Source organism: Micromys minutus (assembly GCF_963924665.1).
Source record: "Micromys minutus genome assembly, chromosome: 33".
Taxonomy (NCBI): domain Eukaryota; kingdom Metazoa; phylum Chordata; class Mammalia; order Rodentia; family Muridae; genus Micromys; species Micromys minutus.
The window spans coordinates 12,998,531-13,011,611 of NC_137968.1; the positions used below are offsets into that span (position 1 = coordinate 12,998,531).

The 13,081-nt window shown below is 34.5% G+C and overlaps 1 protein-coding gene across 3 annotated transcripts in view; it reads right to left on the reverse strand.

The window, feature by feature from the left end:
• Window positions 1-13,081, reverse strand: part of CSMD3 (CUB and Sushi multiple domains 3) — a gene marked incomplete at both ends in the record, with an annotated part of 1,162,760 nt that overhangs the window by 357,290 nt on the left and 792,389 nt on the right. For all 3 annotated transcript variants that reach the window (XM_080909303.1, XM_080909302.1, XM_080909301.1), the window contains 2 exons: window positions 10,012-10,200; window positions 11,980-12,195. In XM_080909303.1, coding sequence (XP_080765429.1) covers window positions 10,012-10,200; window positions 11,980-12,195 — 405 coding nt within the window. The remainder of the gene's footprint in view (window positions 1-10,011; window positions 10,201-11,979; window positions 12,196-13,081) is intronic.

Sequence of the window (13,081 nt, forward strand, 5' to 3'; positions counted from 1 at the left end):
GTGTGTGTGTGTGTGTGTGTGTGTGTGTGTGTGTGTGTGTGTGTCTGTGTGTGTGTGTTTGTGTAAATGAAAACTAGCTTGCTGAAAGTATGAAAGAAGACAAAATTTTTCGGGTTTCTATGTTCAGATTTCATTATCAACTCAACAAATTTAGTGAAAGCATTCTATGTGCTAAACATTGTGTAGATAAAGGATCAATTCATTAGAGAGTGGTGGAAAATAGACAAAGGAAAGTGCAGCCATGCTCTGGAGAACGGCATGGACATCTAACTGCTCTCATGAGAGGCTGAGTGGAGCTTATGAGTTTGGGTATGAAAGATGAGTTTAGAGAAAGGTTTTCCCTATATTACAAGATGAGGGTGAAGGATAAGAAGTATTTTCTGAGTCCATCGTAAGGGAAGTGGACCAACAAAGGAAAAATGTCAAGCAGGGGAGCAACAACATCAAAACTGTATCATAGGGGGTTAATTCCTCTTCCCATTAATCTGTTATTAAAATAATAAAGTCTATAATGACAGACAATACAGTCAATTCGAACTCTGATAAGAAGGGCATCTCAGAAAAAAAGGACTATAATTCAAGGTCTTCCTGCAAGTGAACAATCCTATAGTTTATTAGCTGTCTTTTTAAATACTCTTCAGTTTATTTGCTCTGGATAACCAAACTCGTGAATAAAGCAGACTCTAAAGGGTTTAACATTCTGATTTAGTGATTGTACGTGGTTATTTGGGAATGAAATGGTATAGGATGTGGTTTTATTACAGGAAGCACAGGAGCAAATAGAAGAATGGTAATATAAAACACTGAAGCCAACTATTGAAGTGCAGTAGGCAATGTCATGTCCCTTTGTGTTTAATAAGACAGTAGAGAAATCGATGCAATTTTCTAGGGATAAAAGGCAGGTTAAGCGGAGTCTAAGATGAACTCTCAGGGTCCTGTTTTCCTCATGGACATGAATATCACAGCTCACTCCCTTTGAAATAAGACGGGACCCATGGTTTGCTCCATGTTACTTTCCGTGACTATGTACCTTCTATAGATCTTCTAGAGATCTTTCTAGAGAGCTCACTGGAGAGCAGAGCCTTTTGGGAATGATGATCTAAACAGCTTTACTGACAAGTCCAAGAGCTAAGCAAATATAGATGAACCTATGTAAAAACCTGGGACCTGATTATTTCCAAATAACTCCATGAGTTTGGAAGAGGGTACTGAAGGTCAGGCAAGAGCTTACTCCTAGGCAACCTCTTGATTGCAGTTTCTGACACCATAAAACCCTCGAGTTCACATGCTAAAAATCCAGACTTCTACCCCACCAAAACCATCAGCAAAATAAATGTGCTGCTTCAAGCATCTCAATTTGTATTGGCTTGTTATTCACGACCAAAAACCTGATGTGACTATCGACAGCATTACCAAAAGATGTTTCAAGAATGCAAGGAGCTACACAATTAGTCTACTTACATTATGATGGGAAGATAATTTCTACTATATTACATGGAACGTGAATACATAAAAGAATAAGTAATCCTATGTAAAAATCTACATGTATATGTACACATATATGAACATATATGTATATACTTATAGTTTTGCGCAATGCTTAGCACACATTATGTCATGCTGTTTTGATAGTCTTATGAGAACTAAAAGGAACTGGAAAGATAATGATGAGAGTGAAAATGATAAATTTGAACAGTTTTATATGGCCAGTCTCACAGATGATTCATATTAAAGAGAGAAATAAAAGGAGGAAGGAGAGAAAGATGATGTAATTTTCGGCTTGGATGATTGGAGGGGAATGGTGCTGTAATTGACCTTAAGAGTGTAGCAGGAAGAATTGATTTGGCTGAAGAGATAACGCATTCTGTTTCAGCACCGTGAAATCAGTGTGAGTGTGGGAGTGTGTCCATATGGAGAGGACCAGTGTAAAGCTGGAAATGGATATGTTACTTAGGAGAGGTCTGGATACACAGAAGGATTTGGAAATGTCTGAGAATTAGGTTATCCATAAACTGCTCTCTGCCTGGAACACACTCACACTCACGTACACCCACACAGGAGGGGAGAGAAAGAGACAGACAGACAAAGAGAAAGAGGTCAAACATTTGGGTGTGCATTTACCCCCTAATGCCTGGGCCATTTTTCCGTGCCTGAGGCAAACAATTTTAAATCTTCAAAATTATGATAAATCTATGTTTTAGCAATAAACTTAATAAACAAATTTTAGGATAAGAAATCTGAAATTATCCTATTACAGTTTATCCTTAGACTTTCTTAGAGTAAATTCTAAATTGAAGGATGGCTTAGGTTGACTCTTCAGGTTAATTCTGGTACAGGTATTAACATATCATGGTTACATGGTAACATCCAATATGTTGCTTAGTTTTATAAGGAATTATATTTTTAGAATACCACTATATGCTTTCATTTATATATTGTTATTTTCCTACATCACAATTCAGTATCAGAGTACAGCAGTTACTTCTGAAGCCCTGTGGCTGTGAAACCTTATATATTTAGTATCTTCTAGCTTTGGCCAAAATTTGTTCAATTATGGTCTATAGCATGTGCTGGGGTTGCTATTGATTTTCTTTAAAACAAAGATTAATATTAATAGCAAGATAAAGCAAAAGTCTTCTGATTTCAGAGTGGCATATTAATCAAAATTATTGTAAGAATGCCATAGTTTAAGAGGCATAAAATTAGACGGTAGTTACAGTCTTTTACTCATTACTGATAGCCTTTTTAGCCAGGAATTTTCCCAGTTGTTAAAAAATGATTGTTTTCTTTGATTTTTTTCTTACATTGTAAATAAGAAACTTTTAAAATTAAAGGTAAGACAGTGAAAAGATATAAATCAATACTATAGATTTTCTATCACAAAATCAATACAATCAGCCATAGTTATTCTCCCAAATGGAGATAGACATTTGTTTATATAGTTATATGAAGTGCTTATCTATCTACAGTTTTCTGTATTTTTATGCTATGCTTCGTGCCCTGAGTACAGTAGAAGTTTACTTTTGTTCATACAAAGGCTCAAATCAAGTGACTAGGCATCTTCACGCATTTTCCTAGTTGCTCAGGTAACTCTTCTCTGAATCATTCACCAGTGAGGACCATCAGGAATCTGGCTGTGAGGGGAATAAAAAGGAAGAATGTCTGTGGAGAGGAGGATGTCAGGACCCTAAGAACAAGAATGAAAGGCTTGGCAGTACGTTTGTTTCAGGACTACCTATGCATCAAAGTGCAGTTTAAAAATGTTTACTATGGTCTAGAGTATGCTTATTTTAATAAAATAGGAGAATGGACGGATAGAGACAGATGTAGCTGGATTTATCTATTTAACATTAATAAGATAAGCATGAATATGATGGCATATACTTGCCTGGGAGTCTGAGGCAGGAGAATTGGATGTCTGAAGCTATACTGGGTGAAACTGTGGAACTGTTTGAAAGTAACATCGTTTCTGTTTGAAGAAAGTTTACTTTCTTTGATACACTGTGGCAGTGTGATTTGAACAGAGTGGAAGAAGTCTGGGTAGAGGAGATTGCAAACAGTGAGTCTTCCTACACACAGTCTACGTGTTTTTCTCCATCAGTGCATAGTTCTTTAAAGTGCCCCCTTTTCAATCGCAATTTGACCATGCTTTTACCAAAGATGACTATTTATTACCACAGCCTTTTACCTCAAGTATTTATGTCTGTTTAGCAAGGTTTCTTCTTGACTTTAGAATCATACATTTTTTTTTTGCAGTCTGCATATTGTCAAAATCCTTTCAACAAAGATGTCAGAATGAAGACATTTTCTAAATTCAGCTAACAGAAGGTAGAAGAAAAGCAATTCCCACCCTTAATTCCTAAATTTGCTTTTTATATGGCCATATAGCTGTACTGATGGTTGGGTTCATAAATGAGGCATATTTAACACACACAGGTGAGGATCTAATGCCTATAATTTCTGTAAGATAAACTTAGCTTTAGAGGTGGGACACACATAATTGCTTCATATTTTTTTTTCTCTTTCTGTCTTTTCTCTATTCATTTTAGAGCAGGTGAGGTTCACACAGATATTGTAATGATATGACCATGTCCCCTTGTAAGCCGTTCACAAGCCTTTTCTGTTACCATTCTTTATTTTTGAGCTACAAAAGTAAAAAATAATTATTATATGTCATTTTAAAAAAGACAGTAAAGGGAGAAAAATATCTGTTTAGTGCACTAATCATTTTTCTCATTGGATTCATGATTAAGGCAAGATGTACTTATCCAAGGTCAGAAAAAAAAATCAATGGCACATGAAATTAGAAACAGACGTAGATGTTTTAAATGGGGATTATGGGCATGAATGAATTAATTTCTTTAAAGTGATTTCAAAATGTATGGTCTTTTAAAAATAAGGTGACTCTTGCTGGAAGAAATATCATTGCTATTATTGAACTTGCTAATGAACTTCACAATACATGTTCTTTCATTAGCTGCTTATTTGCAAAATTATGTGGCTTCTGATTCTGGCTTATTTGGACCCCGAGTAAAGACATACACGTTTACTGCTTTCAAAAGACGGTGCAGTTTCAAACCAGATGCAATCCTAGCACTCAGGAGTGAACACAGAGTCCTCTCCTTAACCAAGACGTTATTTGGAATTGATGTATCTGCTGTGAAAGGGAAAACCAAACTTTCTCCATTGCAGTGACTCTCTCAAGCGGGTATCTCTAAACCACACTCAGCTCATGCTCCATGATCAGAGTTAGATGACCCAAACAAAATCCACTCTGTGCTTTCCCAGTGATTTTGGCTTTGGTTTGGTGTTGGTGATATTTCTTTCCTCGTTAAACTGTTTGTTGGTTTGTTGCTTTGGTACTGGGAAATGGACACTGGTCCTCTGGGTGAATATCCAGTGTTCTTAATCGTTGAGCTTCTCTTCTATTTCCCTTATTAATTTTTTTCTCAATAAAAGGCATCTGCAGATTTATAATTCTGAGCCCTTGCCTGACCCTGTGAAAGAGGATGCACCTAGTTAGGTAGAAACTTATTGCCCCAAAGAACGGGAATGCCTTGGTGGGAGAGTCTCCTCATAGATGAATGAGAGGGACGTTGGGAGGGAAATTGTGGGAGTACTGGGAAGGAGGAAAAGCATGTTCACAGATTTGCATGTAGGTATTTTAAAAGATGAAACTTTTATCCAGATCACCAGGAAAATTGACTTCCACCACCCCCTATTATTTTTCTACCTGATAAAGTTCAATATATATACATATATGTATGTACATAAGCCATTATAGTACAGGTGTGCTTGAGAATACAATGTAGAGAGAGGAAGGGAATGAAGAACACCAGGCTACAATGACAACTTTTTATTTTAATTCAGTATCTCACATGAGTCAGTTCTTAAGGTGATTTACATTTTTTGACTAGGAATTAGGATCCAGTTAGCCACATTCTGAGTGAGAAATTTCATAGAAAAAGTGATTGAACGAGGCACCAATTGTAACAGGGCTTAGAAACTCTGCAAATAGAATTATAGGCTGTATCTCTTGATTGCTTGGTTACTTAAAAAGAAAAATTCCTATCTTGGTGTGTTTTGTGTTCTTGAAGTTCATTAATGCTCTGCATCTAAAAATTACCCTGAATTTAAAAACTCCCCCATATGAACACTATATAAGTTGCAGTTGAATTGAAGATGTTGTCCTCTGATTGAAACAGTCATAAAAAAGTTCTCTGAAATCACACATAACTAATAACGATTCCAACAGCTAAAATTTTCTTCCTACATTATCAAAGCCTATAATAAGAAATCCGATACCTTCTTGTCTCAAACACAGTGCTCAGTCTCCAAGCCTGAGTCTGGCTGTCCCCCACTACTGTATGAAATGTTAATAAATATATAGTGATAAAAGATCATACCAGAGAAATCATTACAGCAGGTTTGGAGTTTAAAAATGAGACACTTAATGATATATCTGTATATACAAATATAGTATGGATTATGCTTTAATATTATAGTCAAATTTAGTTTAAAATATAATAACCATGCTTATGTTTTTTGTTTGTTTGTTTAAAGCTGAGGACTGAACTCAGGGCCTTGCACTAGATAGACAAGCACTTTACCACTGACCTAAGTCTGCAACCCCTATGCTTATGTTAAAAATGGCTTAAATAACATCTTTATTGCAAATCTAACTTAGATGCATTTTGCCAAAGTCTCTCAAATTTCTTGGAGGAAATTGACCTATGTGATAAATGTTGAACAAAAATTAAGCTTATATAAACAATATTAATAAAGAAGTTTTCAAAATCAGTTTGGTAAGTTCTCTGACAATCCAGAATTGGTTACCTATAAAGTCACGTGTGTTTTAAAACTTTAATGAACACCAGTGTGAATAGTATACATGATATAAAACTCAGTTCCTCACTGTCATTCAATCTAAGACCATGGCCACCATGACTATCTCTGTGCCATGTGAAGAGTAGATGTCACACAAATGAATCAAAGGTAGAAATGTAGAAAGTGGTCTATTTATGGTTGCTCACCTTGCAGGAGCTCTCTCTGAGTTTTACAAAACTGATGACTAAAGAACACTTTTTAAGCATTTAATAAGGAGTAAGAAACAGAGAATTTGACTATATTAGATTAGATTCATAGGAAGTGAAGAGCATAAATAATTGAATAAAAATGTCCATAAAAGCAACATTGATGGTTCAGAATCTGGTTTAATAGGATGGCTCATTCTTATCTCCCATTACTCAAAAAAAAAAAAAAAAAAAAAAAATGAAGTAGGAGGAACTAAGGTTTAAAGCTATCCAATGAGTTTTATAGAATTCTGGGATTCTGAATCACACTCTGTCTCTATTGCCTATCTCTCTGTGTGAAAATAAAATAAGGTAAGACAACTGTTGATATGAATAATTTCAAATAATGGGAACTGTTTTTATCTAACTATGGTGATAATTGAAGGTCTCAAAGTAAAAGATTTACTCACAAAAATGTATGTGATTCAAGAGTTGCATAAAGGACATATTCATTATAATAAATTAAAAATTATTGAAGTATAGTTCAATAAGAATTACAGAATGATTAAAAAACATTCTACTACTCATAGTCTCTCAATCTTCCAAGTTAAATAAATAAATAAATAAAAATCTTTTCATCCTTCCAACTAACGATATTAATATGAATAAGTTAAATCTATTCTGAGAAAAAACATTAACAACAAACTTTAAATTGCCTTTTGTTATATCAGTTTTTCAGAAATTGATTTATCAAAGTATATATTCAATATAAACTAAACCATTAAAACATACACTAAAACTATTAGAAGAGAAAGTGGGGAAGAGCTTAAAACACATTGGCAAAGGGGAAATTTTCCTGAACAGAACACCAAGGGCTTAAGTTCTAAGATCAAGAATCAACAAATGGGACCTCATGAAATTGCCAAGTTTTTCTAAGGCTAAGGGCACTGTCAAGAAGATAAAATTATGGCTAACGGATTGGGAAAGGATCTTTACCAATCCTACATCTCATAGAGGGCTGATGTCCAATATATACAAAGAATTCAAGATGTTAGGCTCCTGAGAATCAAATAGTCCTATTAAAAATGGGGTACAGAGCTAAACAAAAAATTCTCCACAGAGAAATACTGAATGGCCTAAAAGCACCTAGAGAAATTCTCAACATTCCTAGTCATCAGGCAAATGCAAACCAAAACTGCCCTAAGATTCCACCTCACACCAGTCAAAATGGCTAAGATCAAACACTCAGGTGACAGCAGATGCTGGTGAGAATGTGGAGAAAGAAGAATACTCCTCCATTGTTGGTAAGATTGCAGGCCATTACAACCACTCTGGAAATCAGTCTGCTGGTTCCTCAGAAAATTGGACATAGTATTACCTGAAGACCCAGTTATTCCACTTCTGGGCATATACACAAAATTTGTCACAACATATATCAAGGACACATTCTCCACCATGCTCATAGCAGCCTTATTTATAGTAGCCAGAAGCTGGAAAGAACCCAGATGTCCTTCAACAGAGAAATGGATACAGAAAATGTGGTACATTTACACAACAGAGTACAATCAGAGACTGCTTCACCTGGGGATTCACCACATATGCAGTCACCAAACCCAAGCACTATTGATGATGCCAAGAAGTGCTTACTAGGAGGAACCAGATATGGATGCCTCCTCAGAGGCATTGCAAGAGTCATACAGATAAAGCTGAGGATGCTTGCAGCTACATATCAAACTGAACACGGGGACCCCAATGAAGGTCTGAAGAAAGGTCTGAAGGAGCTGAAAGGGTTTAAAACCTCATAGGAAGACCAAAAATGATCAACCAAACAAACCCTCCACAACTCTCATGGACTAAAACACCAATCATTGAGCACACATGGAGAGACCATGGCTCTAGTTGCATATGTACCAGAAGATAGAATTATCTGGCATCAGTGGGAGAGGCCTTCATTCATTGAAGGCTCGTTTCTCAGTGTAGTAGAATGCCAAGGCACTGGGGTAGAAAGGATTATTGGGAGAGGGTGCACCTTCATGGAAACAAGTGGAGGGGGAGGAGGATGGTAGTGGGATGGAGGTGAAGGAGATCATATTTGAAATGCAAATACAGAGAATATCCAATGAAATAATTTGATAAAATAAAATAAAATGTACATATAAACTTTTTACTTAGCCAGCAACAGTATAATATTTCTCAATTTAAGAGAAAGACCTCAACCTTGTGATATTGAGGGCATTTTTACGATGAATTTCTTGATGTTGTAATGAAGGACTGGGCATTACAGGGAGACATATCTTTGTATAAATCATACTCAATCCTATTTCCAAACTTGATCCTGGGTACATCATAAAACATATAAGGCTAAAATTCTACTGATACAATATAAAATAAGTATAATATTGGGTCTTATGAAGATTAACTGGGATGCTGTAAATGAAGGGAACTCTCATGCCCTCATGGCGATTAAATACAGTGATTCTCACTCATGTCCAATTATGAATTTCTTTATAAATATCTTTATTTATCTTTTTTGTCTCATAAAAGTCAACACTTATAATTGTTGAATGCCAAGTGGCCTTGAGATTATTTTTATCTCTGGAGTATCTATTTAAATGAAAAATGATTTATATGATAATGAAAACTTCTATTTGTTTTTGCCCTTTCTTGGTCAAAATATCCACATGGGAATTATATATTTGCTCCAGGCTTTTAATATCAAATTGCTGGTAATCTGAAGATCATAATATGAGTAACTATATTATGCTATTTATGAAGAATCAGTATGCACCTTAACATTCTTATCTGCTTCATAGTTGACATTTTTCCTGTAATTTTTGTATGTCTGTAAATTCCAAGTTACAAAATACTGTCAAAATATCAGTCAGGTTTCAATACCAAATAATAGAAGAATTTACTGTGTGAATTCTTCTATGGAAGTGTTTCAATTGTGGTTTCTGAGTGCCGGACAATTTGGTAATGGGGCAATTTACTTTTCCAAATATCTTTCTCATACTCGAATTGATAGCTGCCATCTCTTTGTTGTGAGTCATCAGAATAAAAAGATAATAGCATGCCAATCAGACAAATAGAGATGTAGACTAAATCTTAAACAAAAGGGATTATTTAGACATCTTCATGTTAATTTTAACTCTTACAACATGAATCTATGCATTATTTCAGGTTTTATGATTTTGATCATCTTCTTAATCTACTTGTTAATCGTCAAAGTATTTATTTATCTCAGAACTGAATATCTGTTTCATGTGTTCTTTTATGTTATTAACCTGAAAACAAGTTGATAAGCATAGACACTTTATTATGGCAGCAGAATAATTGTGGTGCACCAAATTGCCAAGTTGAAAAGAAAATAGAAATAAATATTATGAAATAAATGGGGGAAGTTAAACAGATTATAAGAAAATAAAAAAGAGTGTGTAACCATGCAACTTCATGGACAGTGACTACACATACAAGCAAATGAAAGCAGCTGACCACGTACCCACACACCTTGGCAGAGGTGCACTCCACACTCGCCGGCCACCGCCAAGACAGATGATCTCAGAAGAACCCTCCAGTCGGTAACCCGATGAGCATGAGAAGGCCAGCGTGTCCCCAACTCCAAAGCTGAATCCAACTCGGCTTCCATATTGAGGAATCCCAGGGTCTTCACAAGGCTCAAGGTTATATTCTGTAAAGAGTAAATAAGTCACCCAGAAAAAGAGATATGAGAGGAATCATTGTCAATTCCCATTTCTTACATTTATGGCCTTGTTATATAATGTGTAAGAGCACTAATATGCTGTGTGACACTTAATTTTCTTTTTTGTGTGTTACATTTAATGGCTAAAAAAAAATACTTTCATCTGTGAAATTCAGTGAGAATGGGAAAATGTTACCTGAGTGATAAGCTCAAAATCTGAGCACCTACCTCAAGATGTTCTTTTTGGCATTATAAAACTTTTCCACTTCACAGAGTTTTAAATTAGAGTAATGACGTGAGAGATGCATATTTCCAAACAAAAGTGCATTTGGAATGAAATCATCGGTAAAAAAAAATTACAATTCTCTTAATGGCTTTAATTTAAATGGCCCTTGTACCTCTAGACTCAGGCATTCAATTAACCCATATTCTGGAAAATATCTTCAGATGGAGATTTTTATGTAAGAAAATGAAACACCCAACAGTGGTAATGATAACTTGATAAATGTAGGCAGAAACCCTTTCTAGGCAATAAAGAGAACAGAGAAAATACATGACCACGTAGTTTTAAGAATAACAGAAGGGTTGTTTATACATTACAATAATAAATGTGTAATAAGTAACAAACATAATGTTTTCAAATTGGCATCTAATTTACTTTCTAATTTGTTTTTATAGAGAGAAATAGCTATCCTATTATAACTATAAGGTACAAATTCATGTTGTAGGGTTACTTTTCTTTATATACCTTGGCCTAATAATAACCTTTCATGAAAGTCGAATCATACTACCATTGTGATTTTAAATTAAGATCCTTGTAGGATATTTATGGTAGAATTGAATATGACTGAATGGCGTAAGATTCTAGGCATCAGGAAAGAATCCTCACATAGGTTAGGGCTTACGCTCTAGCACTGGTATCTTAGATACACAGCTAAGATTTCCTGTCTCTGAGTTCATCCTTTTCATAAGTGGTAACATTGCAATGGGAGATGAATGGGGCAGATGCATTTCTATCTCCTCCATTTTTGTTACAACTGTTAGTTGATCAATGGTTTAATTAAAATATATATTATACTGTATTTTTTTAGTGGGAGAAAGAGTTACAATCCCACATGAAACTTTAGACCAGGCATTATACTAAGAGAATTATTTGTTTCTAAACAATTCTTTAATGTATGAATGTCTTCTCATAGTTTTTCTTGTAGGCTGTAAACCCCAAAATAATAAAGCAAGTTTACTTTTTATGTTTGTCAGTCAGTATATATTTATGAGACACATAAAGCTAGATCGATTTTACTATTTTAAGTCACATTTTCTTTTGGAGTTCAATTGAAACAACACAAAAGAATATTGTATAGTTTTATATATAGTTACTTATACATAATTTATGTAGAAAAATATTTTATATATCAAAAATTTGCTTTTATATTTAGAAGGTATTTTAGCTGGCTTTAGTTATTAGAATGTCATATGAGTTTAAGACAATGACAGTTAAATGATTGTAATTTTAGTAACATTTTAGAGGATTTACTTACTAACTTATTACTCTTTTATCTGCCTTTTCTTTACTGTTTAACATTGTGTGGCTACCCCAAATCTTGAAAGCATTTCCATACTTGCTGAGAGTTTATTTTTCCTTTGTTTTTCTACTTTAAAAATTTTTATGGTTTCTGCAATTTTTTTTCTTTTTAGGGATGTTAAAAATAATTTTATAAATGTCGTTATTTTAGGTTCAAAATAGTTCTGGATTCTTTACTTTCTCACCAGAGAATGTGATGTTAAATCCTTCATATGATATTGAGAAGTCAGAAATGAAGCGCAGCTGAGCCCTGAAGTTTCCATAGAGACCAGCATTGATCGTTGAAGGAAGCTCTGAACCAGTGAGTCGGGCCAGTGGTTGGGTAAAACTACCGTTCTCTGTGATCAGTAAGTAGTCGTGATGGTCTTCTAAGTGAAGAGTGTGGAAGTTGAACTGCACACCTATGGATCAGAAATACAAAGATCAGTCTTGCATTGTACAAAGCATTTTCATATATGGACAAAGAATATTCATATACCATAGAAAGTGGTCATCAATCTTAAGCCTTTAGATGCTTGATTTTTTTGGAAAACTAATTTCTCTGCTGTCAAAAATTGTAAATGTACAGAAAAATTATTGTCCTTTGTGTTTCCTTCAGCTTCCTTATGAAAAATATGCTTGGTAAAACCCTAGAAACCCTGGGAAAATGTTTGAAATATATGAATTTAATATTTATATTTTCAAGGAAAATACATATCCTTGGCATCTTACTGGCAACAATCTTGCATGCCGTCTTCTTTACTTCTTCAGCATCTTCAAACAACATAAAAAAATGGTAACCAATGACGTATCCCTAAATTTTCAAATAAGTCTAAATCTAGATAGAAAAATAAATAAACACAGTGATAGCAAGAGGGTGAGAAATGTGACTGTTTATTTATCTTATACTTTTCAAACTTTTCTTTTAATATGCCACTCTTAAGAAAAAACAAGAGCAAACTGGCACTGTAATCCAATATGAGAAAATGAACTTGCACATTTTTATATTTAAGTGTGTTCTGATACACATGGATTTTTTGAGGAAAATTTAAGTTTTCTGCTAAGTATTGATGTTGATAATGACCTTGTCAAGTATTTTTTTTCTGTTTTGCTTTGGTCTGTGGTTCCATTCTTTCTACTGCTAAAATAGACTTGCAATGGGGGTGAAGAGACTATCTGGTACAGAGAAATAACTAAGTTATTAGTTATTGTACTTATTTAATTCTAGAGAGTAAGTGCTAATATTTACCATATCACCAACCCTTGGCTGGACAGTGAATGAAAGGATGTTGTTATTTATCAAATAAT